Source organism: Physella acuta, unplaced genomic scaffold (genome assembly GCF_028476545.2).
Source record: "Physella acuta isolate Inbredline_101_S28 unplaced genomic scaffold, ASM2847654v3 ptg000891l, whole genome shotgun sequence".
NCBI classification, from domain to species: domain Eukaryota; kingdom Metazoa; phylum Mollusca; class Gastropoda; family Physidae; genus Physella; species Physella acuta.
Window position 1 is genome coordinate 324,643 of NW_026732408.1, and position 27,628 is coordinate 352,270.

Consider the following 27,628-nt stretch of genomic DNA (forward strand, 5'->3'; position numbering starts at 1 on the left):
CTTGGTCAATGATACTCAACCTATTAATATTATAAAATCCTTACCCTCCCTCCCCCCCCCCCCTCACAAAAATAAACAAACCATTTTTTGCTTGATATTTTACGTTTGAATATGAATATGGTTGCGTGCAACACATATGATGGCCTTGTGTTTTCCTGAAGACATTGGAAAACCTTACTTTAATTTTAAATGTAGATCTAGGCCCTATGCTTCTGTATTAGAGTCTGATCACTGTTTTCAAGTTTTTCTGACCTTAAAAATGTGTAGTAGGGCTAGCCATACCAATCCATTTTGGGTAAAGGGGTCGTCCATAAACGAAGGGGGAGGGGGTCCGTAATTTTGTGACGGTGTGTGATGAGGGGGAGTTCAGATGGTGCGACGTCACACTTTTGCATTATAAAAAGCAATGTTAGAAAACGAATTTTAGCCGTTATTTCGCGTTTTAGAAAACTGTTTTAATAAATTCTAATAGAAATTGATTAAAATACTCTATTTTGACAGAGTTCAGACAAGATTTTTGGAAAAATATCGATGTTTTAAGTAAAATTCAACTGCAATTTTGAGGGGGGTTGTAGACTGAGGTGTGACGTCATTTTAGGGGTGGGGGGTTTGTCTTTTTGTGACGATGTGCGACGGAGGGGAGGGGGGGGGGGAGGTAAAAATCGTCAAAAAAAGCGTGACCTCATTTATGGATGACCCCCAAAGTCACAGGTGATTTGTTAATACAAATCAGGTAAGCTTAACTTAAAATTCTTTACCAGAACAAAAGATTGGTGTACATGCTTTAACCCTTTTGCTGTGCATGTTAGAAAGCAGCTACACAAAAACCTCAAAAAAATTTAACTAATAATGGAGGAGGTATCAGTCAAAAAGGTGCTCCAAAAAACACTTTAAAAATATATTAATAAGATAACTTTTTAAATATAGTAATCTCAATTTATATACTGGTATCTCAATTACCTTTAACTGGAATATTTTTATTACATCTAGCATTATGAAGAAAAAATTCTTATAAAACATAATAAACTGTTGACTTTTGATTTAAAATTATTATCTTACATAAACTGGTACAGTTCACACAGATGTAAAAGGTTGATACTTTTATTTTAGCCATAATAAAACTTGACATCCGTGACACATTGTGTTGCCCCTAAACATCAGGTTGTATCAGTTATAAATAGAAGAAAACTTAGTATTAATTGTTTTTACAAATTTATTGCGCTTTTGTCAGCCGATATTTACATATATATATATCTATAAATAAAGGGGATGGATTTTACCACTTAAATTATTCTTATACGGTAGTAAAATGAGCATAATATTACAATACACTAATTTCACTATGGTGTTATGAAAATAACTGTTGGAAACAAAAAAGGAACAGAATAATATGGACTAGAAGCAGAAATTTTGTTTAAAAAGTCACATGATCACAAAACAACCATATTAAAACATGCAGCAATGATTAGGTAAAATTTCATTTGTAATGTAAAAACAAATAATGCAACAAACTATATGATAAACAAGGTATTGGTATGCAAGAAACATGAAATGTGTTTACATTGAATGGTTGAGAAACAAGGTATTGGTATGTAAGAAACATAAAACATATTATCTGGTTTATTTACATTTCAAATGTTGACAGTTTTAGAAATAAACAAAATTACTTTATTTAATATCAAACAACAAGAAAATATCATTGGAATAGTGCTTGTGAGGCTTGAGGTTTTGTTCTAGAAACAAGTAGCTCAAAGATTTGATTTCTTCTATGCTCAAAATAGAAAACTATTAGTTCATTAATTAATTAAAAAAACATTTATTAATACATGTTTTTTAAATTAATTAATGAACTAATAGTTTTCCATTTTAAGCATAGAAGAAATCAAATATTTTGTTAAAAAGGTTTTTATTTTATTACAACAATTTGTTGACTATTCTCTCTTCCATGAGTAAGACACATTGCTTTAGTAAGATTGAATGAATTAAAATATACTATACTATTAATTAGCATTAAAATGAATGGAATGTCATAATTAGCTGTCAGTTAAATGATAGTACAGGGAATCTAAAAATAGCTTAAACATTAAATCACCCCACATACAAAAGTTTCTATAAAGCAAAATGTTTATGGATCGCTTCTGCTCATAGAAACTTTGCACAAACTTTCTGAAAAAAAATTTTCCCACTGATTTATTTTAAGTAAAAATAAAAAAGTAAAACACTGCCATTTACTTATAAAGATTATAGATTGAAAAAAATGTTTGTCAAATGCTGCAAAAAGTTCAACAGAAAAGTCATACAAATAGCAAGATCTAATCAGGTACAGATTTATTTTCTTCAGCTTATACTGTTATACTGTTATCAATCTAAAGTGTAAAGGGGTCATCCATAAATGACGTCACACTCGTAGGGGGGAGGGGGATCCGTAATTTTGTGACAATGTGTGATGAGGGGGAGGGGGGGGGGGGGGGGGGGTTGCGAAGTCACATTTTTGCATTATAAAAAAACAATGTTAGAAAACGAATTTTAGATATTATTTCGCGTTTTAGATAACTGTTTTAATAAATTGTAATAGTTTAGACAAGATTTTGGAAAAAATTTCGATGTTTTAAAAAAATTCAACTGCAATTTTGAGGAGGGTTGTAGGTTGAGGCGTGACGTCATTTTAGGGGGGGGGGGGTCTGGCTTTTTGTGACAACGTGTGACGGAGGGGAGGGGGGAGGTAAAAATCATTTTAAAAAGTGTGACGTTATTTATGAATGACCCCAAACATCGTCTACTTGATTCTACCAGTATCAACAACAATGTCCCAGCCAGCATGAAAACTTGGCTAAATCAGAGACTTCTATGGGGTATCTGAACATTTAATCTTAAAGTTGGTTCAAATAACTAATAGAAAATAAAACTTGTTGCTTAAAGAAATAAAATATTTTTTAAAAGTCTACCTCTATTACACAATGTGAATCAAAGGAAATTGACACAACCATGTTAAAAACAAAATTATCGCTTATAAAACTAAATTACAAAGATGTTTTATTAATGTGTGAATGAAACAAAGCTAATCCACCATCTTTAACATGTGTGAGTGACATCTACTTGTTTTGTTATCACAGTTTTGGAATATATGTTGAATTTAAGGGTTTGCGGCCAAATTTTAATGGACCAGTTTATAAGTACTGTTGCACAAGTGTAAACATCAGGTTGTATCAAGTAATGTTGCACAAGTGTAAACATCAGGTTGTATCAAGTAATGTTGCACAACTGCAAACATCAGGTTGTATCAAGTAATGTTGCACTAGTGTAAAGATCAGGTTGTATCAAGTAATGTTGCACAAGTGTAAACATCAGGTTGTATCAAGTAATGTTGCACAAGTGTAAACATCAGGTTGTATCAAGTAATGTTGCACAACTGCAAACATCAGGTTGTATCAAGTAATGTTGCACAAGTGTAAACATCAGGTTGTATCAAGTAATGTTGCACAAGTGTAAACATCTGTATCAAGTAATGTTGCACAAGTGTAAACATCTGTATCAAGTAATGTTGCACAAGTGTAAACATCAGGTTGTATCAAGTAATGTTGCACAAGTGTAAACATAAGGTTGTATCAAGTAATGTTGCACCAATTGACACAAGTATCAAGATATTTCAAAGCCAGAATGTGAATGAATGGCGTATTTCAGTTTTTCTCTGAGCACAGATTTCTTGGAGTAGTTGGGAAGTTTGAGAAGGTTGAAGCATGTTGACGATGTGGGTAGACGTCCACCAGCATCTTTCTTCTTGATGTTAAAAAATCCCTTCAGTACTGAGCCTACTGTGTCCCCAGTATCCTACAGTGGTAAAAAAAAAACATTTGCCAAAATCTATTATTTTTTTTACTCATTTGAAGAATTTGAAGAAAAGATGAATTTAAAAAAAGGATATGAAAATTTGAAAAGAAACACAAAATAATGACCAACCAATTTTCTACCAAAACGAAAATGTTTTTTGTGCTATTTACCTGGTCATCACTAACTTCTACACAGCGAATAGAAAATGGCGGCTCCATGTGGGCAAACCCAAGTAAAGGTGGTTTGGAACAACTTGTAACAAACTGTTGGGGTTTAAATAGTTGGATGGGACATTCAAATGAAGAATTGTTGAATTAAAACATAACTAAAAATTTGTACCTTCTACATTTTGTTATAAAAACATTACCTTTAAGAAGAGACCCTTTTCTTCAATACTCAGATCATTCTCTACAATGTCCCAAAGCCAGTTAATCACCTTGTGGTTGTTGTGGTAGCCACCATAGTACTGTGTGTGACGCCTGGTTGAGCAATTGTACATACAGTATATACATGTGGTACTTGATAATATCTGTATAACATACATGTTATGGTAAAATAAAAAAAAACTTACCTCAGGTCCTCCATGTCTAAACAATCTCCATCTCCTGAGATGAGCTTTTGTAATTCAGGGGAGGAAAACATGCTGAGCCAGTCTGGAGTGACAACAGATTTAAATCCCCTGACAAAAGCCAAGGATTGTTCCTTGATTTGTCTGTACATGTGGAAGTGGGCCATCAGATGGACATATCTGATTCTGTGTTCAAGAAAGTTCATTAGTTTAAACAGTGGTATGATGCTACTTTTTGCTTTAAGTAATGTAGAAATTAAATAACAAAGAAGTTCTGTTAAACGAAAGTATGAAAAAAGGTACTTGTTCTCATTGGTGACTTGTATAGCTTTCCCTCCTGGTACTAGTTCATGAGTGACAATACGACCTAAAATATCCTCATCACAAGAGAAGGTTAATTCGAGACTGCTGACATCCCCATCATAGTGCTAAAAATAGATGGGCCAGTAACCATGAGCACCAGTGGTGTTTTCTTGTCAAATAAAAAGTGAGAGATTTTGTTGTTAAAATGGCAATAAAGCATAACTTTTTAACTTGCCTTGATGTATGAAAGAGATTTAGCCAGTTCCATGTCAAGAGAAGGTAACTCATCAAGAAAACTGTATGTTGCACTCTGAAGGTGGCCACGTATCTGTATCAGGAAGAACGGTGCGAACGGTACGTCCACTATGATACCCTAAAAATAGAAAATGTACTTGCATTTTACTAAGTATTTACAATAAGCCTTCAAAGCTACTGGTGCATTTATAAATGAATAACCTGAAAAGCAGCTAGAAGAGTAAAGTTGAGAGGATAAAATCTCCCAGCTGAATGCCTTTAAACAAAATTAAAGCTACAAACCTCGTAGACAGCTTTTGCCAACATTTTCCCCACAAACTCAAACAAAGCCAAGTGGCTGTCTTGTATGTGTGAGGTGGATGATGGGTACAGCTTCTGTTCACTGGTTACCTAAGGATCAATCACAACTCTATTAAAAAACTGTCCTCATCTTTACAACACAATCAATAACTCCAATATTTTTTTTTTGTATTTTTATAAAACTATCTTAATCTATACAATAAAAACACAATAGATGAGGGCGAGTGTTAGTTAAATATTTTATTGGTTTATATCTTCTTTGTTTTTTACATGCATCTTTTCAACAGAAACTAAAATCTTGTTATTGCAAACATATCAATTGTTAATTTTTAACTTACACCTTGATCTAGCAAATGTTACGCAAAAAACATTTGAAAAACCATATGGTGATACAGCTATAAAAAACTAAATTGTTGTTTAACTATAAATTATGTTATTTCTTTGACTCAGTGGAACAAATTAGTAAATCTGGAATTATAAAAAAGTCTTACTTTAAACAAGTTAAGATGTGGATCAAAAACTTTGCTGATAGTTTCTTCGAGAAATTCTTTAAAAACACCATCTTGATCAATACCAGCTTCATCAAGACCCTGGGTGTACAAACACAACAATTGTTCAAGGATTCAGAAGGGGTGCACAAACACAACAATTGTTCAAGGATTCAGAAGGGGTGTACAAACACAACAATTGCTCAAGGATTCAGAAGGGGTGTACAAACACAACAATTGTTCAAGGATTCAGAAGGGGTGTACAAACACAACAATTGCTCAAGGATTCAGAAGGGGTGTACAAACACAACAATTGTTCAAGGATTCAGAAGGAAAATGTCAACAGTCAATGGCTCAAAAAGTTTAGGAAGTATTAATTTGAAGGTTTGCAATTTGTGAAGTTAACAGGTTACTAAATGTAGAGAAATGTTTTGTTGACAAAGTACCCATTGTTATGATGTGTGACATTTTAATAGAAGTAAGGAATATATGCTGCATTGTTTTATACAATATATTTAGGTTCTTAAGTCTATTTCATATTTTAGTTAAGCATTGGCATTATCACTTGCCTTCAACAAATAATAAATCAAGTATAAAAATCTTAATAACAGCTTTAGTACAAATAACCATAAATGTGTGTTAGCTATGATATGATTGACTTACTTTAGGTGCATTTAAATTTAAATTGTTTTTATAATCGTTTCATTTTGTTTTTACTATTTAGATATTTGTAACTTAAAACAAATATATTAAAAAACACTTTGTACTATATTTATTTTTTCCAATTATTCTTCATCAACACCCATCAATACTGAAAAAAAGTTTGCTTTATACCAACTGAATGTCACTAACATTCCCTTATTACTGAATCACTCAATAGTAATTGTATTATCTACCCTAACTTGCCAAAATAATATTTGAAACATTTGTCAGGAATTCTAGTTGACCTGATAAGTCAAGTGCCTGCAACTACCTAGTTATGTAACCTTTTGTTATTGAATACAACACAATCTTTAGTTTTTAATGACTCATTTGATAACTTATTGTAATGGAAATGGAATATTCTTTCACTGGCATAGGCAAGTAATTTTTCTGGGAAGAAATTGCTGCATTAGAAATGGGTGAAATTGACAAGCAAGATTTACCAGCAAACCCTATCTGATACAGACATCCAGAAATTGTGATCTAAGTAAAAGCTTGTATAAATGGACCAAATCATGGAATTGATAACCTGGTGTAGTATGTCAAATGACCAATCACTTCATTTAAAAACTGATTAAGTAAAATGACCAACCACTTCATTTAAAAACTGATGTAAGTAAATGACCAACCACTTCATTTAAAAACTGATGTAAGTAAATGACCAACCACTTCATTTAAAAACTGATGTAAGTAAATGCTTGTAAAAAAATGACCAACCACTTCATTTAAAAACTGATCTAAGTAAATGCTTGTGAAAAATGACCCACCATTTCATTGATAAACTTCACCCTAATGACACCTTTAAGAGCCCGGCTTGGTAGTTGTGCCAGTTGCCTGTACCCATCCTGTAAACAAAACAATAGTTTGGGCACAAATAAAGTTAAGTGTTCAACTTTTAAATACTCTATTAAACTATGCATCAAGACAATGCTACTAAGCCTTCTTTTTTTAAAAGTAAACTTTATTATTTTTTAAAATAAAGTTTTGGTATTCTTAGAGTAGCTGTTTGATCTTTTTAAAGCAGCCTTTTAATCCTGTGAGTGTACCTCGACTATTCGACTCCGATGTACAGTGATAAGTGTGGACTGGGCTGTAGTGCAAGATGACTCAGTCAGCCCCAGCATTTCCTTTTCTCTCATGACATTTTTCCTGAAGAGAATCACTCGCTGGGGGCAAAAATGTTGTTACTTTGTAATATGGTAACAGAATACAATCCAACACATACAAGGAAATACACAAAACTACATTATGACTTTTTTTGTTAATGCATGTTTTTACTTAAACCGGCAATGCACCCTAACTATGTGTAAAATATTTAAATAAAAGTTTTACTGGTAATGAGATTTTTAATATACTGGCGATGGCTTGAAACAATTCATTGTAAAAAAATAATTTCTTTGTTCTATCACTTAAGTTACATTTCTTTTACTTTCCGAGAGTTAAAAATTTTGTTCTGAAATTACTGGTTATATTAACATTGATATTATTATTCATGAATAGGGCATAGATAATAATGTAACTAATACAATAGGTTCCAATGTCTTAAGTTGTGTTTTTTTTTAACATATTAAACATTTTAATTGAAAAATGAAGTTTAATGATATTTTCACTTATTTATTAGTAAATAATTAAGTTATGAAGACTCATGAAATAAACTAAGATTGATTTCCTGGGTAATGATTTTAATTTTGTTATATATGAAGATATTTTAATATAAAAAAAAGTATTGTTAGAAAAAGAGTTGCCATTTTGCAGGTTAATGATTTCATTACTTACTGTTTATATTACTTAGTTATTGTACTTACTTCGTTAAATGGAATGATGTGAGGTACTTTTTGCATAAGGAATAGTGCTGTCTTTTTCTCTTTCTCAAGTTCTGCCATAAAATGACTTGGTTTTACATCTCTAAAATTTATTTATTTAAAAAAGAAAATTATTTATGTGCATTTATTAATTTAATTACATAAAAAGTAAGTAAATTTAATACAGAAGCTTCAAGTTTATAACTAAAAAAAAGAATATCATGTTCTGCATGAAAGTGAAACAAATAGAGACTTGAAGAGCCCAGACCTAATTAACCAATGATTTGGACCAGTAAAACTTCTACGACTGTCCCTGTCATGTAGGATCATGAGCAGGGTGAGGGTGGAGGTGAAAACATCACAGGTAGGTGCTTGCTCAAGACCTAATGGGACAGTTGGGAAAAGGTGTTAGTCTCCAGCAGTTTAAAAATTGTGTCTACATACTATACTGTAAACATTTCTGAGTTCAGAGAGTAAATGAATTAACAAATTAAAATAGTTCAATTGGGTTAACTTACTAATTAGTCCTCCCCATATTACTTTAAAGGTGAACAAGTTGAGGAATTCACTCATCCGGACGTAATCCCCAACTTTAAAAACCTTCTGGTGTTCCAGCATCTCTGTGTCATCTAGAGTTCTATCAACAAGTTTTTTGGGTTGTGACAAGAATAGAATGAAATAGCAGCTGTGTCATCTAGAGTTCTATCAACAAGTTTTTTATGTATTGACAAGAATAGAATGAAATAGCAGCTTTGTCATCTAGAGTTCTATCGACAAGTTTTTTATGTATTGACAAGAATAGAATGAAATAGCAGCTTTGTCATCTAGAGTTCTATCAACAAGTTTTTTATGTATTGACAAGAATAGAATGAAATAGCAGCTATGTCATCTAGATTTCTATCAACAAGTTGTTTGGGTTGTGACAAGAATAGAATGAAATAGCAGCTGTGTCATCTAGAGTTCTATCAACAAGTTTTTTTATGTATTGACAAGAATAGAATGAAATAGCAGCTGTGTCATCTAGATTTCTATCAAGGGGTCATCCATAAATGACGTCACACTAGTAGGGGGGAGGGTCACACTTTTGCATTATAAAAAAGCAATGTTAGAGTTTTAGCCATTATTTTGCGTTTTAGAAAACTGCTTTAATAAATTGTAATAGAAATTGATTTAAATACTCTGTGTTGACAGAGTTCAGAAAAGATTTTGGAAAAATATAGAAGTTTTAAGAAAAATTCAACTGCAATTTTGAGGGGGGTTGTAGGCTGTGATGTAATTTTAGGAGGGGGGGGGAGGTCTGGCTTTTTGTGACAATGTGTGACAAAGGGGGGGGGGGGGGGGTAAAAATCATCAAAAAAGAGTGACGTCATTTATGGATGAACCCCAACAAGTTTTTTGGGTTGTGACAAGAATAGAATGAAATAACAGCATGAAATAATAATAAAAAACCCAACACATTTTCTATTTAAAAAAATTAAAAAAATAAAATAGTCTTACGTAATCATATGAGAAGCTGTTTCACAGAATAATGAGAGGAGGCTGAAGACTGGATGAATTGTAGAGTTTGGTGCCTGAGTCAGAAGTTCTATGAATGTCTTCAAACCACAGTGAGGACCAAGGTCACAGAGAAATCGCCACAATATTGGCAATAGTATATCATTGTACGCAAGCCCTGGAAATAATTTTAAAATTATATTGTGCAACAAATGGACATAAACAATGTGTGTATAACAGAGCTGAAAATTAGCGCTTTATAAAGGAAATATGGATTCATTTTTAAAAAGTTAATTACACATCAGATTTAGCCAAATTTTATGTCACAATGCAATTTCATTGTCTACACTTATGTGAAAAGTTTTGAAGAAAAAAGGTCTGTTAGAAGTGATCTTTTTTCAGTAATAGTGCAGTAATTCTTTACTTCACCTGAAATAGTGCAGTAATACTTTACTTCACCAGAAATAGTGCAGTAATACTTTACTTCACCAGAAATAGTGCAGTAATACTTTACTTTACCAGAAAACTTTCAAAATTTGAGCAAATCATGAGAATAAGATCTTATAGCTATGTTTAAAATTTTGTCTACCTAACTGAAACAGAACTCAAGCAGTTATCGGTATTTTAGAAACCAGAAATAGAGTAAAACATTTTGGGAGGTCACTCAAAAATTGAAAGCATAAGCATAAGAACTATAAGATCTTATACTTATATATATATAACTGACTGAAACAGTACTTAAGTTATATTGTTCACATGAGAATAGAAAAGTACCATTTACTAAAATTTTTGTGTTTTCATAGCTCAGACAGACAGACACAGAGAAATTTGCAAAACTACTTTTTGACTCAGGGAGCTGTAAAATGTCGAGAGTTATCAAAATCTTGATGTTTTGGACGATAACATTTTTTTTGTCTATACTTAATCTTCAAGATATTAATAACAACTGAGTTATAAATAAAGATTTCAATCAACTCACCTCCTAGTATGTCCATCTTTAATTGAGTTAAAGTGTTGATGATCTGTTGGTAGAGGGAGCATGGCAAGCAGGTGCTAAAAGCTATGCCGCTATCAAGTTTGATTTTTTGAGTTGTTGAAACTTTGCTTGATGAGGCTTTACCAAGGGCTTTCTTCAAAATATCTGTATTGTAAGTACAGCCCAAAGGTTTAAGATGTTGCAAAACACATATCAATCATGAAAATTGAACATACGTCTTATTTTATGTTTTAGGTAGTCCTACACCTATCAAAGGGAATATATTTTCCATAAGTGAACCCCCCAGGCTTTTATTTTTAGTCATACCAGCATATAGCTAAATTTATTTTTTACTTTTTCATTTGCTATCTTTTTGTGATATGTAAATATAGTAAAAGCATTTGTCCTTTAAAAATGTATTTTTATGTGAAATTTGTTTTCCACTTTTAGCCATTCATTTGAAAAGGAGTTGATAGTACATAATCTAAGACTAAAAATGTTTGCATCAAAATCCACCCACTGGCTTGTGATCTCTAAAATTGAGTTACTTGTTATTAATTTGTTCGTGTTCAACAAAATTTGCCAACCGTGAACTGAAAAGTTTACCCTCCACTGCCCTCTGATCAAGCAATTGAACTTTTAAAAAAATTGTGTTATCTCCACTTTTATTAATGATTGAATACAGTGGTTTTTAAATTGTCTATCTAATTAGATTCAAAATTTGATATTCTTGTATTGTCATCCAAGATCTATCACTGTGCCAAATTTCAGCTCAATAGGACAACAGGAATCTTGATTAAATTTAGATCCTAAGATTTGCTGAGTATACTATTGAAAATATAGTAATTTTTACATTTATAAATTGAATAATAATGATTCATTGTCTATATTAATTAGATTAAAAATTTGGACAATGGGAAGTAGGTTAAATTAATATTCCAAGATTTGCTGAGCCCCTCACACACACACAAGCATACTGAGCAAGCTAAATAAAAGCCTTTAAAAGGGACACCATATTTTTGTTGTTGACCCACTTTTGTTTTTTGATGGCGTCTGCTCTGTATCAAGGACTGGGCTGGTCTCTGTGTACTCCAGCAGTACAGCAAACATGAGGCGTATCATTTTGTCACTCCACAACAGCTGCAGCTGACGTACAACGTACGGCATTGATTCATGGAGGCTGTCAACAAGAAACATTACATTTCTTAAACATACAAAATCTTGACTCATGTCACATGGACTAGCTTGACGTAAGCCTAGAAAACTATGAAAATCTTTACGTCTATAACAATGACGTAAGCCTACCTGACATCTGTGTTTTGTGAAAACCATCCAAGCACTGGGTGCCAGTGTGTCAGGTTGGACTTCTTGTTTTGCACATACTTATGGCAGTTCTCCAAGAGACGAATCATCACAGACTATAAAATACAACAGCTCTCTCAGTTCATCAGTAAAATATAAATGTACTACATCCTGTAAAAACTCTGAATGCAGGAGAGTGCTAGTACACACAGATAAGAAACCAAAGCTCAACTGGACATTGCGGCCAACATACAATCAATTCAACTTTTCTTATCACCTCATGAACACTTCTAGAATGGTCACAATTTTTTCCTCACACTTCTCTAACATAGAGCTAGAATTGATAACCACTTACATTATTGGAATTAAAAGCTATGTAACCAGGAATATCTTACCATGAAATCAACAGTGTTTTCAACAAGTCCCTGTATGGAAAAATAAATTTTGAAGCCAAGTTATGAAAAAAACATTTTTTACCAAATAAGAAATATATGCACAATCAATTGAATGACAAATAGAAAAATAAATGTATCAGTATAATTATTTTAACAGCCAAATTATTTTAGTTAGATGTTCACTGATGATACCGGCAGTTCAATCTCAATCTCATACTTCATATCATGTATTGTGCATCAATTTTCTGTATACAATAATATATTAATATGATAGCAATAATAAAACATTATAAGCAATATAATTTAAGTTCATAATCTTTCATTTCACTTAATTACCTCCATCTCGACAAATCCCAACTGTATTAAGTTTGCTGTGAATGAAAACAAGTCAAAATATAACAAGGATTCAGTTTGATTAATTGAACATGAAATATGTATTCCCACCATTAGATGTGATCAAAATAGCTCACTAAAGTCAGCCCTCATAAATACATGGTAACACTCTAACACAACAGTTGAACTATTCAAAGTTTTTCTTTATGTCAAATATAAACAAAGACTAGCAGATTGTGCTAGTGTGTAGTTTATGGTGAGGAAGATGAGTGGTTAAAAGAGAGATGTGTATTTTAAGTGAATTTACCCATTAAACACAGTGCATAGTTTCCTTCAAGAGAGTTAAAGATAATTCTTGTACTCTGCTCACAAGTTAAAAGATCCAGACACCTCTTGAAAATTCTATGTGTCACCATAGTTGATATACACTGTGAAAGACATATTCAATTGTTACAGCTTTGTATTCTGTTCAATATGAAATTTGTTCTTTAAATTTTATTTTTTTTTCAAAAAATTCAAAATTACTGAGCATTTGATTAATTAGCCATTGTGTAAAGCCTGATTAAAAAATTTATGTTGGTCTACTTACATCTTGAGCGATAGTATTGATATGAATAATGACAGCTGGTACAGACAGCACATGAAGTAAAAATACACTCAGCAAATTTGGAGAGAAATTGGAGGCCACAAGTGGTCTGTGAATATATATCTTTACAAATTGGTTTGACACTAACAAATATAAGCTATATTCATAATACATCTGTTCTTCAGATAATTTATTTGGCATTTTGGAGTTTTAGATTTTCTGTATTAATATGGATTTCAAATTCTTCTTACCTCATAGATATAGTGATGATTGCACTGAGACAGGCTTTGTTAAAAGCTATTTTAGATCTACATAAGCCTCTCCTTAACAAGGCCTGAAATTTATGACCACAAATATTAGGTCAGTTGAAAGAAAAAGTGATGATACATTAAAAAATATGCAATTTTCTATCAAATGACCCTAAGATAGAGAGTGTTGTTATATGTGTCACTAACAGCCTATTCAGTCAAATAACAAGTTCAAATGTAATTTTATGACACTGGGGCATTATAAGAGATTTTCATCGTTAGATTGAATCAAACACTGAGTTGGCTTAACTTACATTAAAGCAAATACAAATCTCAAAATAAGTTACCAAATACTACTTTCTCGAATACATTACATTAATTCTTGTTCATGAGGGTATAAAAGTATGGAAAATAATTCTAGGAATTTTTCTTTATTTCAATACACTTATATTCTACAAACCAGCACCCACCTCTAGTGCAGGATACAGTCCACGACTATTTAAGTCTCCCATTACATTTTCACACAGTTTGGCAAATCCTTGGTGTAGTGCTGTAATAATCACATTTATAAGGATGAAATCAAATGTTAATTTAAAAAAAAAACTTTAATTATTTTAAAGTCACCTATGAAAAAAGTTAATACTTGCTGATTTAATATCATTAGAATAAACATTAAACAAAGACTTGTTCCCAACCTAAACTGTACACCTACTTTCTTTATCCTTGAAAGCCACCCAGTTTGTATGGGAGGTAAAGGTGACCAGCATACGCAACAAGACCATAACCGTACGGATGTCATTGTGGTTTTCTGGCTGCAAGCATAAAAGATAAAATTAAAAAAACAAAACTATTAAAATGTAGCATATGAATAAATATTTGTTCAGACAATTTTATATAACAGAAAAAGTACTTAATTTGCACTAAATATTGGGCTATGGCTTTCTTTAAAAATTGTATTACCCTTAGTGTGTAAAAATATTGACAGCATTTCCAGAGCAATGATTTAAGCTGTGCAATCCAAACAAGTGTGAGTTTCTTGTTGAATGATACAGACACATAGCAATGCTGAGGAAACAAAGAAATTAGTATTTGAAGAATTACATTAAGAATTAACAATCTTTAATCTAGAGAGACATCAACCATCTTTTAACTATCTTTTATTAAAGTATCATTTTTTATCCATCTATTTAATATCTAGTTAATTTTAAAATTTAATGAACTCATCAGAGATACAAGAACTATTGTGTGTAATAAATTATCACCTTAAGAACATCTGTTTCCATTGAAGCAAGGATATAGCGACAAAGATATTCAAATTTCTGAGGAAACAGTATATTTATTTTATGCATAAAGTTCTTTTTACTTTCTCGTATACAGAGTATAGAGAAAGTATTGTAATCGTGCACAAAAATCACTTGAAATTTTGACAGTTTTGACCGTATTACACCTCAGTCCTTCATCACATCCGAAGTATAGATGACTTATTTTAATCGGGCAAAAATTACCAATCCAGATTTATCAAAATTGTGGGGTTTTATGCGTAATCCAGTCTGAAAAACTGGGCTTTGCAATTCTGTCCGTATGTCTGTGTGTCTGTCGGTGTGTAAACACGATAACTTGAATACTGTTACAGCTAAGTTGATGAAATTTCATATATAAGTATTTTATCAAAATCGTAGATTCGTATCGACTTTTGAGCGATTTCCCATAACCGGAAGTGGTACTTTTTCTACTTTGAATTTTTCAAAAGCCTTTTACTTGAGTACTATTTCAGATAGATAAATGAAATTTCACTTGTAAGTAAAAGATCTAATTCTCTACCTTCTGTTAAATTTTGAGTAATTTCCATTGACCGGAAGTAGTAATTAACGCTACTTCCGATTACTGATAATATTGCGCACTATTGTGCACATTTTGTTTTGGCGTTCGCTTGGTGCGCAATTCTTTTTTCTACGAGATTCTATTCTATTTTTAAAAGTTTAAGTAATTAAAAATCATGTTTGTATTCTGAGTTATATAAGAATATTCGAGAAAGTTTAGGGGAGATCACTCCCGGTTTATTTTAAAATTCTCATAATTTATTGGATACTTCAGATAATTAGAGTAAATAAAGAAATAACACACAAAAACAGCAGCAAAGTTTGTTAAATACTCACCCTTCTGTCTTGGTCAGACTGTGCATTGTGCACAAATAAAAACTTCTTTGAGATTCTAAAGGTTTCAGAAGCTGTGGAAGGATAATATAGCACTTAGCATTATGCACAAATGGGAACTTCTTTGATTCTAACAAATAGTTGTATTTGGTCACTGCTGAAATGAATAATGGATACAGACAGGGACTAAAGGAAAATGTATGGATTAAATTAACTTAGATTCCAGTACATCAAAAAATGCAAACTACCTGCTTGTAAAGGTGGTTTGTACTCAGCATCACTTTCAGGTGGTGGTATCTTTAAGAAATTATCAACCTCTTCACTAAAAAAACAAATTCATAATTAGTTAAAAGATAATAAATGTTTAACTTCATACTAAAACTTTCCATTTATAACTTCCAAAACAAAATATTTACTTTCCAAAAATTGCTTTGACCAACCTACATGAAACTATATGTTATTTAGAAGGAAGATTTAATGTACATTACAAATTGACTAATGTAAATCTTTTATTTATAAAACATACTGGATGGATTTCTTGAGTTTTCTCCTTGTCAGAAATCCTCGCATAGAGGACTGCAGATTTTGGAAAAAAAAAATTCAAAATTTATAAAACTTCAGACTGTGACAAAAAAAAAAGATACTGAAATAATGGTACAACTTTAGACAACTTTAGACAACTTTAACAGAGAAACATAAAAGATCAAAGAAAGAAAAAAATAAAGTTTAAATAAAGCAATGATTGGTCTTTACCTGGATTCTAACAGCAGCATTTTCACGTGACCTATCCTGTGCTCTTCCTTCTCTGTCAGCTTTTTTTTGCTCCAGAAACTTTTCTTTTCCAGATGAACTTTTACTGAACATTATGAATGGTGTCTTTCTTATTACTGTTCAGTTAAAAAAACTTTAAAGAGGGTAAGTTCATAGTTTTCAATTGTAGAGCCATGAATTCTGTTCTGCAGATGGAGTTTGAAAATAACTTGCTCCTGTTGATGTTTGAGAGAGTAAATGAAATCAATTAGTTCTTAAGAAAACATGCCAGACCCATTCAGTATCACTTGGGTGTTGTTTTCTGACAGTCTGTCTGCTGTCACTACTGGGACTAGGTCAGGATAAGGGTGCAATTTAAGCCACTTCATATTTGGATTTTGAAATTGTAATGTGATACATTTACAAAATGATACTGAAAAATAATCATTAAACAGCAATTGTTTAGGAGTCATCAATTTATGGAACACAAATTTGATGAACACCATCATTACTCCCACCACCCAAGTTCAATGTGGATGTCTACACGAATATAACATTTCAATCAAAATGTAGCTCTACTCACAACTAATTAAATTAGTTCAATGCAAGTAGAGTGTATGTGTGCCTTGCAATGATAATGATTTAAAATATCACAATTTATTCTTTTCATATAGGCCTACACATCTATACTTAAAATTCTAAACATTGATTTTCAAAGGCGATATATCAGGCCGCACAAAATAAAGAAGTTGATAAAACATAAGCATGTCTAGCGACTGAAAAATCTGCTATTAAAAGTTATAACATCAGTTATAACATCAAAGTTCATTGTAAATCAGATGTGAAATAATTTTTGCTGACACCCTTGCATTTTACCCTCACCCAGCATAAGTATCGGGTGGGAGATAAGATACGAGACAAAAATATCACGTGACCATTGGTTTTCGCACCCTTCTCACAATTTAACCACCTCGCAATATACCAACACCACTTTGTAATTTTTTTTGTTTAAGTATGATATGATTGTCATATTACAATTTTTCAAATAGGCCTTGCCTAAACTTACAAAATACAACACAAATCTGTTACTTTTAACTTAATTTACTTAAAGTTAAAAAATATAAGCCACCTATGCCCTAAAACTACATACTACATAGAATATCAAAAAGTATCATACATGTGACAATGAACAGTTTAAACTACTAACTAGATCTACAAAATAGGCTACATTCTAGCTTCTTATTTACTAATTAATTGTCTAGTCTAAACTAATCTAAAGCTAATGACATGTTCTAAGTAGTAATTAGTGATTACAATTAGGCCCTAACTACACTAACTTGCATCTGCTGAAAACATTTCTAGTCTTTATTTTTTACTGAAAAGTTTTAATACAATTGTTTAAAATAGGCCCTAATTTAAATTAAAATTTAAAAGCCTTAACAATAATGATGAGTCAATGAGGCAACTTTTTGGTAATCTATCGTTTTATGTGCATAAAATTGTTCGAGGCTAATAATGTGCAAAAAAGTTGCCTCATTGTTAAAGGCTTTATCAGAAGTATATATATTCAATATAGTCTATATACTTCTGATAATATTGTGATATATTTTTGTCAAATCTTATAGATAACTGAATAATAACCAAAATCAACGGCTTAATATATCATATAGGCCAGAAATAAACCCTTAAACACTAACTGTGTTTGCAAGCAGGATTTGCTATATAAACAGCAGCCTTCTGTAAGTTAGAGTGGTTTCCCTTGAATCTCCAACTATAATTTTACACTTAAATAAGATGGCTGCTTAAAAAAATGAGCTTGGATGCATCTGATGAAAACATCGCTAGTCTTTATTTTTTTACTGAAAACTTTTAATACAATTTTGTTTAAAAACAGGTAGATTAATGAAACTTTGAAACATTTGTGTAATTTTCAAAACATAAATCCTCCTAAAAATGTGAAATAATGACTAAAATTTAATGAGTCACCTTTTTTTTCACATTACTAGTCTCTGCCCATTTTACGTACCTAAAAACTGATATAGTCTAGTGTCGATAGCATTAGGCCTAATAATACTTTAATATATATAATAATAAGTAATAACAATATGTAATAGCAACTTTTTTTGGTAATCTATCATTTTAGGTACGTAAAATCGCCCGCGGCTAGTAATGTACGAAAAAGTTACCTCATTGTCAAGGCTTTAATAGAAGTATATTGTGATATATTTGTGTCAAATATTATAGATTATAGATAAATGAATAATAAACCTAAATCAATGGCTAAGTAAATATATCAATAGCCTATAGGCAAGAAATTAAATTTAAACAGCAGTGTTTGCGAGCAGGATTTGCTAAATAAAAACCATCTGTAAGTTAGAGTGGCTTCCCCTGAATCTCACGCTATAAGTTTATATTAAAATAAACTTCAACAAGATGGCTGCTATAGTAAATGAGCAATGTTGCATCTGTTGGAAACATCGCTAGTCTTCATTTATTCCTACTGAAAAGTTTTAATTCAATTGTTTAAAAACAGGTAGGCCCCTACAGTAATGCCCTACATATTACTACATAATCTACATGATATTACATAAATGATAAAATAAATGAAATAGGGCAAACAGTTTTGTATTTTTCAAAACATAAATCCTCCTCAAAATGTGAAATAATTATTAAAATTTAAGGAGTCACCTGTTTTTCACATTATTAGTCGCGGGCGATTTTACGTACCTACCTAAAACGATAGATTACCCTTTTTTACTTTTTTTCATTACTCACTCAACTCACTGTCACTTCAGTAGCCACTAGCCAGTAGCCGCGGCCGATTTTACGCACCTAAGTCCTAAAAAGATAGATTACCACTGATTTGTATGCTTAAAATAATAAAACGTAGATGTATGCAGATCTAGATACTATAGTTAAAGTAAATTAACATTACAAGTTAAACGACAAAATATTAGATAAACAAAGATTAAGATGTAAACAAACACAGATACAAACTGGCTAAGTAACGGAAACTAAGTTATTTTTGCTAGGCACTTGCACAAAATCTTTTTATACTCGTGCGCCGTCAAAACGGTCAATGACAATACGGACCCGTCAAATCGACCCCGTCAAAAGGGCCAGCGACATATGGACCCCGTCATATAGGCTCACGACAAATAGGCTCCTTTCATTCAGGCATATAAAAGAGGTTATAGTGGTAGTGGGGGTAGGACAAAATAGTTACTTTTATACCACTAGTGGTAATTACGATTCATTTGTCTGGAGTCAATATGTCGGGAGTCATTTTGTCGGAAGTTAATATGTCGGGAACCCATTTGTCGGAGGCCAATATGTCGGGAACCCATTTGTCGGTAGCCAATATGTCGGGAGCCCTTTTGTCGGTAGCCAATATGTCGGGAGTCCATTTGTCCGGAGCGCATTTGTCGGGAGCCCTTGAGTCGAGAGCCAATATGTCGGGAGCCGCTTTGTTGGATGCCAATATGTCCTGAGCCTATTTGTCGGGAGCCAATATGTCGGGAGCGCTTTTGTCGGTAGCAACTATGTTGAGAGCCCATTTGTCCAGAGCCAATATGTCGGGAGCCTATATTTCGCGAGTCATCTGACGGGAACCAATAAGTCGGGGTCCTTTTGACGGGGCCGATTTGTCCCGGGTCGTTTTGACGGTGCACCTTTTATACTACTTACCCGCTCCTCTACCTATCGTCACAAAAGTCATCAAAGACCCCCCCCCCCCGGTCGTCGCACAAGTCTAATCCCTTCCCTTGTACTATAGTGTCATTTATGGTAGGAGATCGACAACAAGATGGTCCATAGCTACATCCAGTTAGTTTCATAATAGATATTAATAGTAAGAGCGCATGATTTGTTGACTATTCACGTCGACAGAACCAAAATTGTTCAGTTGAACAATTTTCTTAACTGGTTGCAATAAAATACATCATTCACCAAACAGAAATGGGGATGACACCACAATGAAATCAGTGCTTTTTATTTATTGCACAGCTAACGGCTAGGTACAGATTAGCACTCTTCTACAGTCAATACTAGTGACTCTGAAGGGTGGATGGGAAGGATTTTTTTTTTTTAAGATAAATAACACAGTAAAAAAACAACAACACCTAGGCCAATATGATGCTAATTTTATAGAGAAAACTCTCTTTTTATCTATATTTAGGTCTATATATATATATATATATATATATATATATATATATATATATATATATATATATATATATATAGGATATATATATATATATATATATATATATATATATATATATATATATATATATATATATATATATATATATATATGTGTGTGTGTGTGTGTGTGTGTGTGTGTTTTAATTTAATAACTTGACAAGTCATATTTCCTAAATCAAATGTGCATTTTCTCCCCTTTTTGAGCCGTCGCTTTGGATATTAGGACGAAGTGGCAAATGTTAAGTTATATTTCGGTTTTTATTTTCACCTCTAAAGGGAGAAAACAAAATGGTGCGATTTAAAAACAGGTGATTACATTTTTAAAAAAAAATAGATTGTGTAAACATTTTTTTTCTTATAATACTTTCTTGCTTTCAGTTAATTTAAAATTGAAGAATAAGTCGTCTGTACTTTTTTTTGGCTATGCGGATGCGAACAGTTCAGGGTAAAACTCCTTTTTAGCGTATTTTATTCCCCCGCTTCACGTTCACCTCCAGTTGAGCGTATTTTTAATTTTATTATAAAAACAACAGAAACACACCTATCTAGATCTAGGCCTAACTAATTATAATAGTTCTAATATACTAATATACATTGACATTAGTATTATTAGCCTATCCCTATAGTAATAGTTTAAAATGATTTAAGGCCATAGCCCTAACCCAGTGCATTAGCCACCCCCTTGTTCCTCCCCCTTCGTTGTTCTGCATTAGCGGTAGCTGATCAGCATTATAATTCAATAACTCATTGGGGTTAGCCTGTTTTAAGTGTTTTCAACTGTTTTGTAAGGAAGTGGCTATTCTTACCTGGGTCCAAATAGCCCCAGCCGCTATTCAGACCCGGCATTAAGTTTCGTATATACTTTAGTTACACTTTATTTATATTATTATTATTATATCACTAGGCCTATATAATAATATAATAACCTGTATTACAATTAGTAAATTAGGCTATGCTTTCTGGATCTATGTTTAGTTGATTTTCTTGTGGATTTGCTCGTATTTAATTGTGTGGAGAACGTCGTTCCTTCCAAATGTATAAAGTTACCGGTTGTGTGAACTCACAATGACTTTGATTTTGAATAGTTGTTTTTTTAAATTATTTTTTTAATAGATTCTATGTCTTTTCTAGATTTAGATATTTTAAACGCCGTTGCTCTTATGACCCCCCAATCACGTTTTCTAGACACGGTCTAGCTAAGGTCACTGTGAGTTCTCATTGGTTTAAAATACGTCATCGTAATACCAGAGGCGTAGCGACCCTTCCCGGCGCCCGGGGACATACTGTCAATTTGGCGCCCCCTTGGGAGCAAATTTTCGATTTGCACCCCCCCCTTGAACTTTTCATTTGCACCCCCCTCAAACTTTCAATTTGGCGCCCCCCCCCCCCCCCCAAGGTCGGCGCCCGGGGACATATGTTTCCCCCCCCCCCCCCCCCCCCAAGGTCGGCGCCCGGGGACATATGTTTCCCCCCCCCCCCCCTCGCTACGCTACTGAGTAATACCATTGCTTTCTGATATTGTCGTGATTTGTCATCGGTGTGCCCCCCCCCCCAACTCAGCGAAATGAAAAAAAAATGTTTTTGGGGTCATCGTGTGTTTGTATTATATATTGCTTCTATTATAGCGTACTACCACGCATGCAAAATATAAATGTTCAAGAAAGGGGCTGTAGTGTATAATGAGCTGTTTTATACATTTTTTTTTTTGGACTGCTAGGCCTTTAAAAACAAATTACGTTTAACAGAAGAAGAAAAAATAAAGCACATTTTTACATAAGGGCTCAACATTCGCTCGGTCAGAGAAGTTCACTATAGGCTTAGGCTAGAGTTAGAGCCACTGGCACTTTGCAATTAGGACAGGCCTATCCCTAACTAAGCCTATGAATATTAATATTTAAAAAAAAACACACCATGATTTCGAGTTGGAGCTGGTGGTCCTACGGACTACTCTAGTCCTCAATCCGGATTCATGTTTTTCAGGTTAATTATTTTGCATTTTTATCCATACCATCATATGTTGGTTGCAAATGTGTAAAACTGGCCAATCAATCATAACGAGACAAAGCAACCTTGTTACGCCTAGTTTTTTTTTGTTTCGGGCATACGTAAATTAATTTTTAAAATTTTTTATCGTAGGTACGCATTGTGTGAACTAATATTTCCTGATCAACCATCAGGAGCAGTTAACTTTGGCTCCAAGCTCTACCAAGAAGTCAATAGATGTATACTAGAGAATTATGGAGACTATGGAGTAGGAGCTCTACAGTTTTCTCTAGCTGGTAGGCCTAAAACAATTCGATAGAAAATTTCTTTCATTGAAAGAACAATTAACAAAATGTAGATAAAGTTTGATTATATATTGAAGAACTAGTACATGCACTTATTTTAATTTATATATGACTTTTTTCCCCAGTCAAATATATAAACATCGACACTAAAATAGCTATTATAAGAGGAGAAAGGAAACATTTTGACATGGTGAAGTCTACTCTACCAATGATTCGTAACATTGGACCTGATAAAGTTGTTTTCAAAACTCTTCACGTGGGAGGTAAGCTGATTTAAATTGATTCACTTATGACTGCTAAACTAACTGGCAAGTCATGGGGAAAATCCTAATAGCTTTGGGCTTTTTTTAAAAAAGTGAACTTGTTGGGTCATTTAAGGATAGTGTCGTAATATCACAGCTGAGGACTAACTCGCTAACTGTTCAACGGAATGAATTTATGTAATAAACCACTCAAGATTGGTGGGATGGCAAGAAAACAAAATCACAGACTGTCACTGAGGCAAGTCAAGTATAAAACAAACTTATCACCCAATACTTTGTTTTTAGAAGAAGCATCACAATTGATGATCAACTCACCCCCATTTTGTGAAAGGTGCTTGATCATACAATACCAAACTAAAGGATGGCATCATAATTCTTCTGATGCAGCAACATTTTATCTTGGCTAAAGAGGTCCATTATAACAAAGTGCTGGCCCATAATAGTCAGATAGCATTTCAGATTTTGGTGCACTTGCCGTTTATATTGAGATCAAAATAAAAATAACATTCATTAAGCAACAATCTGTCTTTAGATTCAATAGTGAAAGCGTGTGTCGCTCATAAACACATTTTAGCAACCAATGCTTTTACTATTATATCTAAAGAAAGAAAAAATTTTAAACTTTGTTTTTATATTAGTTTTAAAGGGTTGTTAGTACTATGTGCTTTATACATGTTTTACATATTCTCTTAGTAAATTTTAAAACTTTTTTTGTTTTGTTTTAGGGTCCGTAAGGGCTTGTCAAAAGTTTTTAATAAAATACCATCATAAAAACATGGCCCAAGCATATAGGAATTGCAAAACTGATGGTAAGTTGCTATACAAACTGTTAGTGTAAAAATTAGTTTAATAAAATCATAATTTACAATAATTCACAATATTGTTCCTGTAGACACAGCAAAAAAAAAACTACATACAAACTTTAAAAGATTAAACTTGAAAACTAAAATTTTATAATAAGTTAATTGGGTTCAATCATATTTTTAGCCAATTTTCATTCCCAACTCACAATAGGGTGTTGCAGTTGAGTCCAAACTGAGTCCTGTCGGTTTTTTTCTTTTTTTTAAATTCAAATCTGAATATTTTTATTAAATCTTTTTTTTAAAGTTAGGAAAGCTACTTTTGCTTTTGGCTTCAAAACAAACTCAAGTATTAGAATCAGAATTTAGATCTTGATAGACGTCACTTATTTGGGGTGAACCACAGCTCACCTGATAGGTGGGGATGAGGGTGGTGGCTAAGCTGCGTGGTGTCTCGTAAGGTCCCCATGAAGAGAATTATATATATACGAGCCGACCCGTGGCATATCACACACCGCTATTTAGTTTTATTTTCTACTTTTCAGTAATTCATAGTTACCTCCCCTAAGTTTAAAATAGTTTCAAACTAAGTTATCTGCCCCTAATAGGCGTCAGTAAACCGGGCTCTACGATTGTAAACATTTAGCGTGAACCACAGCTCACCAGACCATGAGGAGTGGGGGTGGTTGCGATATGCCTAGAAAGGAAGAGAGGGGACTGCTAGGCGCTCTTACAGCTTGGTGTTTTCTAACGTCTCCTAGAAGAGAATTATATATATATTACACTCAGAATGTTAGTCACTCTCTACTTCAATAACTACACTAACATCCTTGGTAGTCTACAATACACTAGTGAACCCTACTGTTACTCTACCTCCGTAATCTATCCTGTGTTAGGTACTTAAAATATATATATATATATATATATATATATATATATATATATATATATATATATATATATACATATATATATATAATTTTTTTTTAAATTGCATGTTATATAGCAAAATATTACTGCAACACCCTATTGTCTAATAATTAAAAATATAGTAAATATTGACCAATAGATTAGTAATTTAGTCCATCTAGATCCGTTAGTGTGTTGATTTTTCTTATATAATAGTGTTTCTTTAAAGTTACATTATAATCTTTAGCAAAATACTAGTACTAAAAAAAGAAAAAACTTGATTTTTTACTGTGTTCATATTAAATTATAAAAATATTTAGTAAGTTAAGAAAAAAAAAACCTTTGGTATTCCTAATAAAAGAATATCTTTAAAATAATAATATTAATAGTTTCAATTGAATATTCATCACAGAGCAGAGAGCCAGTGTTCTCAAAGTGATCATGGATGCTTGTGACAGCCTTGAAAATTTTGGATCCAAAGAAAAAGCTGTAAGACCAACTGCCCTTGATTCTTTAAAAAGTCAAGAGGACATGGAGTGATATAATTATAACCTTAATTCTGTAATTTACAATGTAAATACTTCTTTAAATATGTTGAAAATAAAAATGTTGATTAGTTAATTAGTGTTTCTTGGCTTTTTTTTTGTTTTTGTTGTATTAAAATTCGATGAAATAAAATGAATTGAAAACAAACACCACTCATAGCAAAAGTTATAGTAACGTTACATTATTTATCGTACATCTATCTATTAAAACCTGATGTAAAAGTTGCTTGTCATAATAAATATTTACACCCTATCTAGACTTAAAGTTTTTAAGATACTCAGTTCTACTTTTATTAACAATATCAGAATTCTATTTCTTGGGTGACTGCACCAAATTTTTTTTTGAAAGTTTGTTGTTTATTATTGTTGGTAAATTAATTTAATTTTTAAATAAAAACAATTCATCCTAATATTAAAATATAGTTGTGCAAGGTCAAAGCTTCCCTTTCCCCGATAAAAACGAAAAATGTATAGAAATTTTTTATGACCACTCAAATGGCACTTAAATGGTTAATAACTAATTAGGTCGTAACAATTAATTGAAATTTGAATAATAAATAAAATAATAGGTTATATAACATCATTGACTACCACCCCCAATATCTTTTTTTTTTGTGTTAATAGAATAACGAGCTGACCCGCGGCGTATCATACGCCGCTATTGCTATTTAGTTGTTTTATTTTCTACCTTTCAGTACTTCATAGTTCAAGAATTCGACACTACCCTCCCTTCCATCCTCAACAGTGAAAGTAGCCGTCCGTGACGACAGTTTACGGACGACAATGCAAGCAGAACTTTTTTTTAACCTCTCCTTGATTTCAAAAGTTTAAAAGCTAAATTATCTGCCCCTAATAGCCGTTACAAATTCGACCCGGCTCTAAAATTGTAAACATTCGGGGTGAACCTTAGCTCACCAGACTGTTAGCTAGGGGGGGTCCCTAGGGTGTCGTCCATAAATGACGTCACACTCACAGGGGGAGGGGGTCCGTAATTTTGTGATGGTGTGTGACGAGGGGGGTTCAGATGGTGCGACGTCACACTTTTGCATTATAAAAAAGCAATGTTAGAAAACGAATTTTAGACGTTATTTCTCGTTTTAGAAAACTATGTTGATAAATTGCAATAGGAATTGATTAAAATACTCTATTTTGACAGAGTTCAGACAAGATTTTGGAAAAGTATCGATCTTTTAAGAAAAATTCAACTGTTATTTTGAGGGGGGTTGTAGGCTGAGGTGTGACGTCATTTTAGGGGGGGGGGGGGGTCTGGCTTTAATGTTAACGGCTAAAACTCGTTTTCTAACATTGCTTTTTAAATATTTTTATAATTCAAAAGTGTGAAGTCACACCATCTAACCCCACCTCCCCATATCACACACCGTCACAAAATTACGGACCCCCTCCCCCCTACGAGTGTGTCATTTATGGACGACCCCTAATGCAAAAGTGTGACATCACACCATCTGAACTCTCCCTCCCCCTCATCACACACTGTCACAAAATTACGGACCCCACTCCCCCTACGAGTGTGACGTCATTTATGGACCATATTTTTACTATATATGTAAAGAAAATCATTTATTTTTCTATTTTTTAGTGCATCATTACATAAAAGCTTGTTATTAAAACGTTTTTACAAGCTTTTATTTAACTCACTTCCTCTGTCTGTCGTCAGTCGACAGTCTGTCGTCAGTCTAGATCGAAACGTAGGAGTGAAAATTCTACTTGACCGATACGATTCACAGTTGGCACGTGGGTCAAGACATGAAGACAATGCAATCTGAAACTAAATTTGACTTAATTGGATGCCTAATTAATTTTTTATGAATTAATTAAAATTTGGACCGAATTAGTAGGCATGTCAATCCAACCACACCACACGCGTCATCACTTTCAATAGCTGCGCCATCAGGTTTAATAGCTGCGCCATGACGTTCAATAGACGCGCAATGGTTTTTAGTCATGTAACACTATTGTAAATAAAACATGTAAAGTACTGAAAAAAAATTTCATAAAAACAAACGTTTTAATAACAAGCTTTTATGTAATGATGCACTAAAAAGTAGAAAATAAATTATACACTACTATTTAAATTACTATAAAGAAAAGCATGGGTCTCTTCTCAAATATT

General features: G+C 32.7%; 2 protein-coding genes across 3 annotated transcripts; one reads left to right on the top strand and one right to left on the bottom strand.

Moving 5' to 3' along the window:
* Positions 1-2,494: 2,494 nt before the first annotated feature.
* LOC131952865 (ubiquitin-protein ligase E3B) lies at positions 2,495-19,456 on the bottom strand. 2 transcript variants are annotated; one of them, XM_059315760.1, is made up of 31 exons: positions 19,268-19,456; positions 16,487-16,719; positions 16,260-16,309; positions 15,982-16,055; positions 15,737-15,807; positions 14,843-14,899; positions 14,541-14,645; positions 14,293-14,392; positions 14,051-14,130; positions 13,584-13,666; positions 13,336-13,441; positions 13,054-13,174; positions 12,750-12,784; positions 12,414-12,443; positions 12,022-12,134; positions 11,751-11,896; positions 10,720-10,881; positions 9,744-9,918; positions 8,765-8,883; positions 8,515-8,629; positions 8,250-8,349; positions 7,491-7,610; positions 7,212-7,289; positions 5,746-5,844; positions 5,237-5,344; positions 4,935-5,072; positions 4,700-4,824; positions 4,400-4,582; positions 4,196-4,307; positions 3,999-4,091; positions 2,495-3,828 (listed from the first exon to the last, which is right to left on the bottom strand). In XM_059315760.1, the coding sequence occupies exons 2-31, from the start codon at positions 16,595-16,597 to the stop codon at positions 3,637-3,639; spliced, it is 3,201 nt and encodes a 1,066-aa protein (XP_059171743.1). In that variant the 5' UTR covers positions 16,598-16,719; positions 19,268-19,456; the 3' UTR covers positions 2,495-3,636. The 2 variants fall into 2 exon arrangements, with proteins under 2 accessions (XP_059171743.1, XP_059171742.1); XM_059315759.1 differs by having other exon boundaries at positions 19,259-19,456.
* Positions 19,457-20,898: 1,442 nt separating this feature from the next.
* Positions 20,899-25,572, top strand: LOC131952857 (ribonuclease P/MRP protein subunit POP5). Its single transcript, XM_059315748.1, has 5 exons — positions 20,899-21,000; positions 22,829-22,971; positions 23,106-23,243; positions 23,969-24,052; positions 25,365-25,572. Exons 1-5 carry the CDS (start codon positions 20,981-20,983, stop codon positions 25,490-25,492), a joined length of 513 nt encoding a protein of 170 aa, XP_059171731.1. The 5' UTR covers positions 20,899-20,980; the 3' UTR covers positions 25,493-25,572.
* Positions 25,573-27,628: the final 2,056 nt, after the last annotated feature.

What these genes read in the sequence shown, in the direction of transcription:
- LOC131952865 (XM_059315760.1), bottom strand. Translation starts at nt 16,597, where the DNA reads ATGTTCAGTAAAAGTTCATCTGGAAAAGAAAAGTTTCTGGAGCAAAAA. An exon ending in ATGCTGCTGTTAGAATCCAG is followed by an intron (nt 16,310 to 16,486) that starts GTAAAGACCAAT and finishes CAAAATCTGCAG; the next exon opens with TCCTCTATGCGAGGATTTCT. An exon ending in AATCTCTTTCATACATCAAG is followed by an intron (nt 4,825 to 4,934) that starts GCAAGTTAAAAA and finishes ATCTATTTTTAG; the next exon opens with CACTATGATGGGGATGTCAG.
- LOC131952857 (XM_059315748.1), top strand. Translation starts at nt 20,981, where the DNA reads ATGGTGCGATTTAAAAACAG. An exon ending in ATGGTGCGATTTAAAAACAG is followed by an intron (nt 21,001 to 22,828) that starts GTGATTACATTT and finishes TTTTTATCGTAG; the next exon opens with GTACGCATTGTGTGAACTAA. An exon ending in TAGGAATTGCAAAACTGATG is followed by an intron (nt 24,053 to 25,364) that starts GTAAGTTGCTAT and finishes TATTCATCACAG; the next exon opens with AGCAGAGAGCCAGTGTTCTC.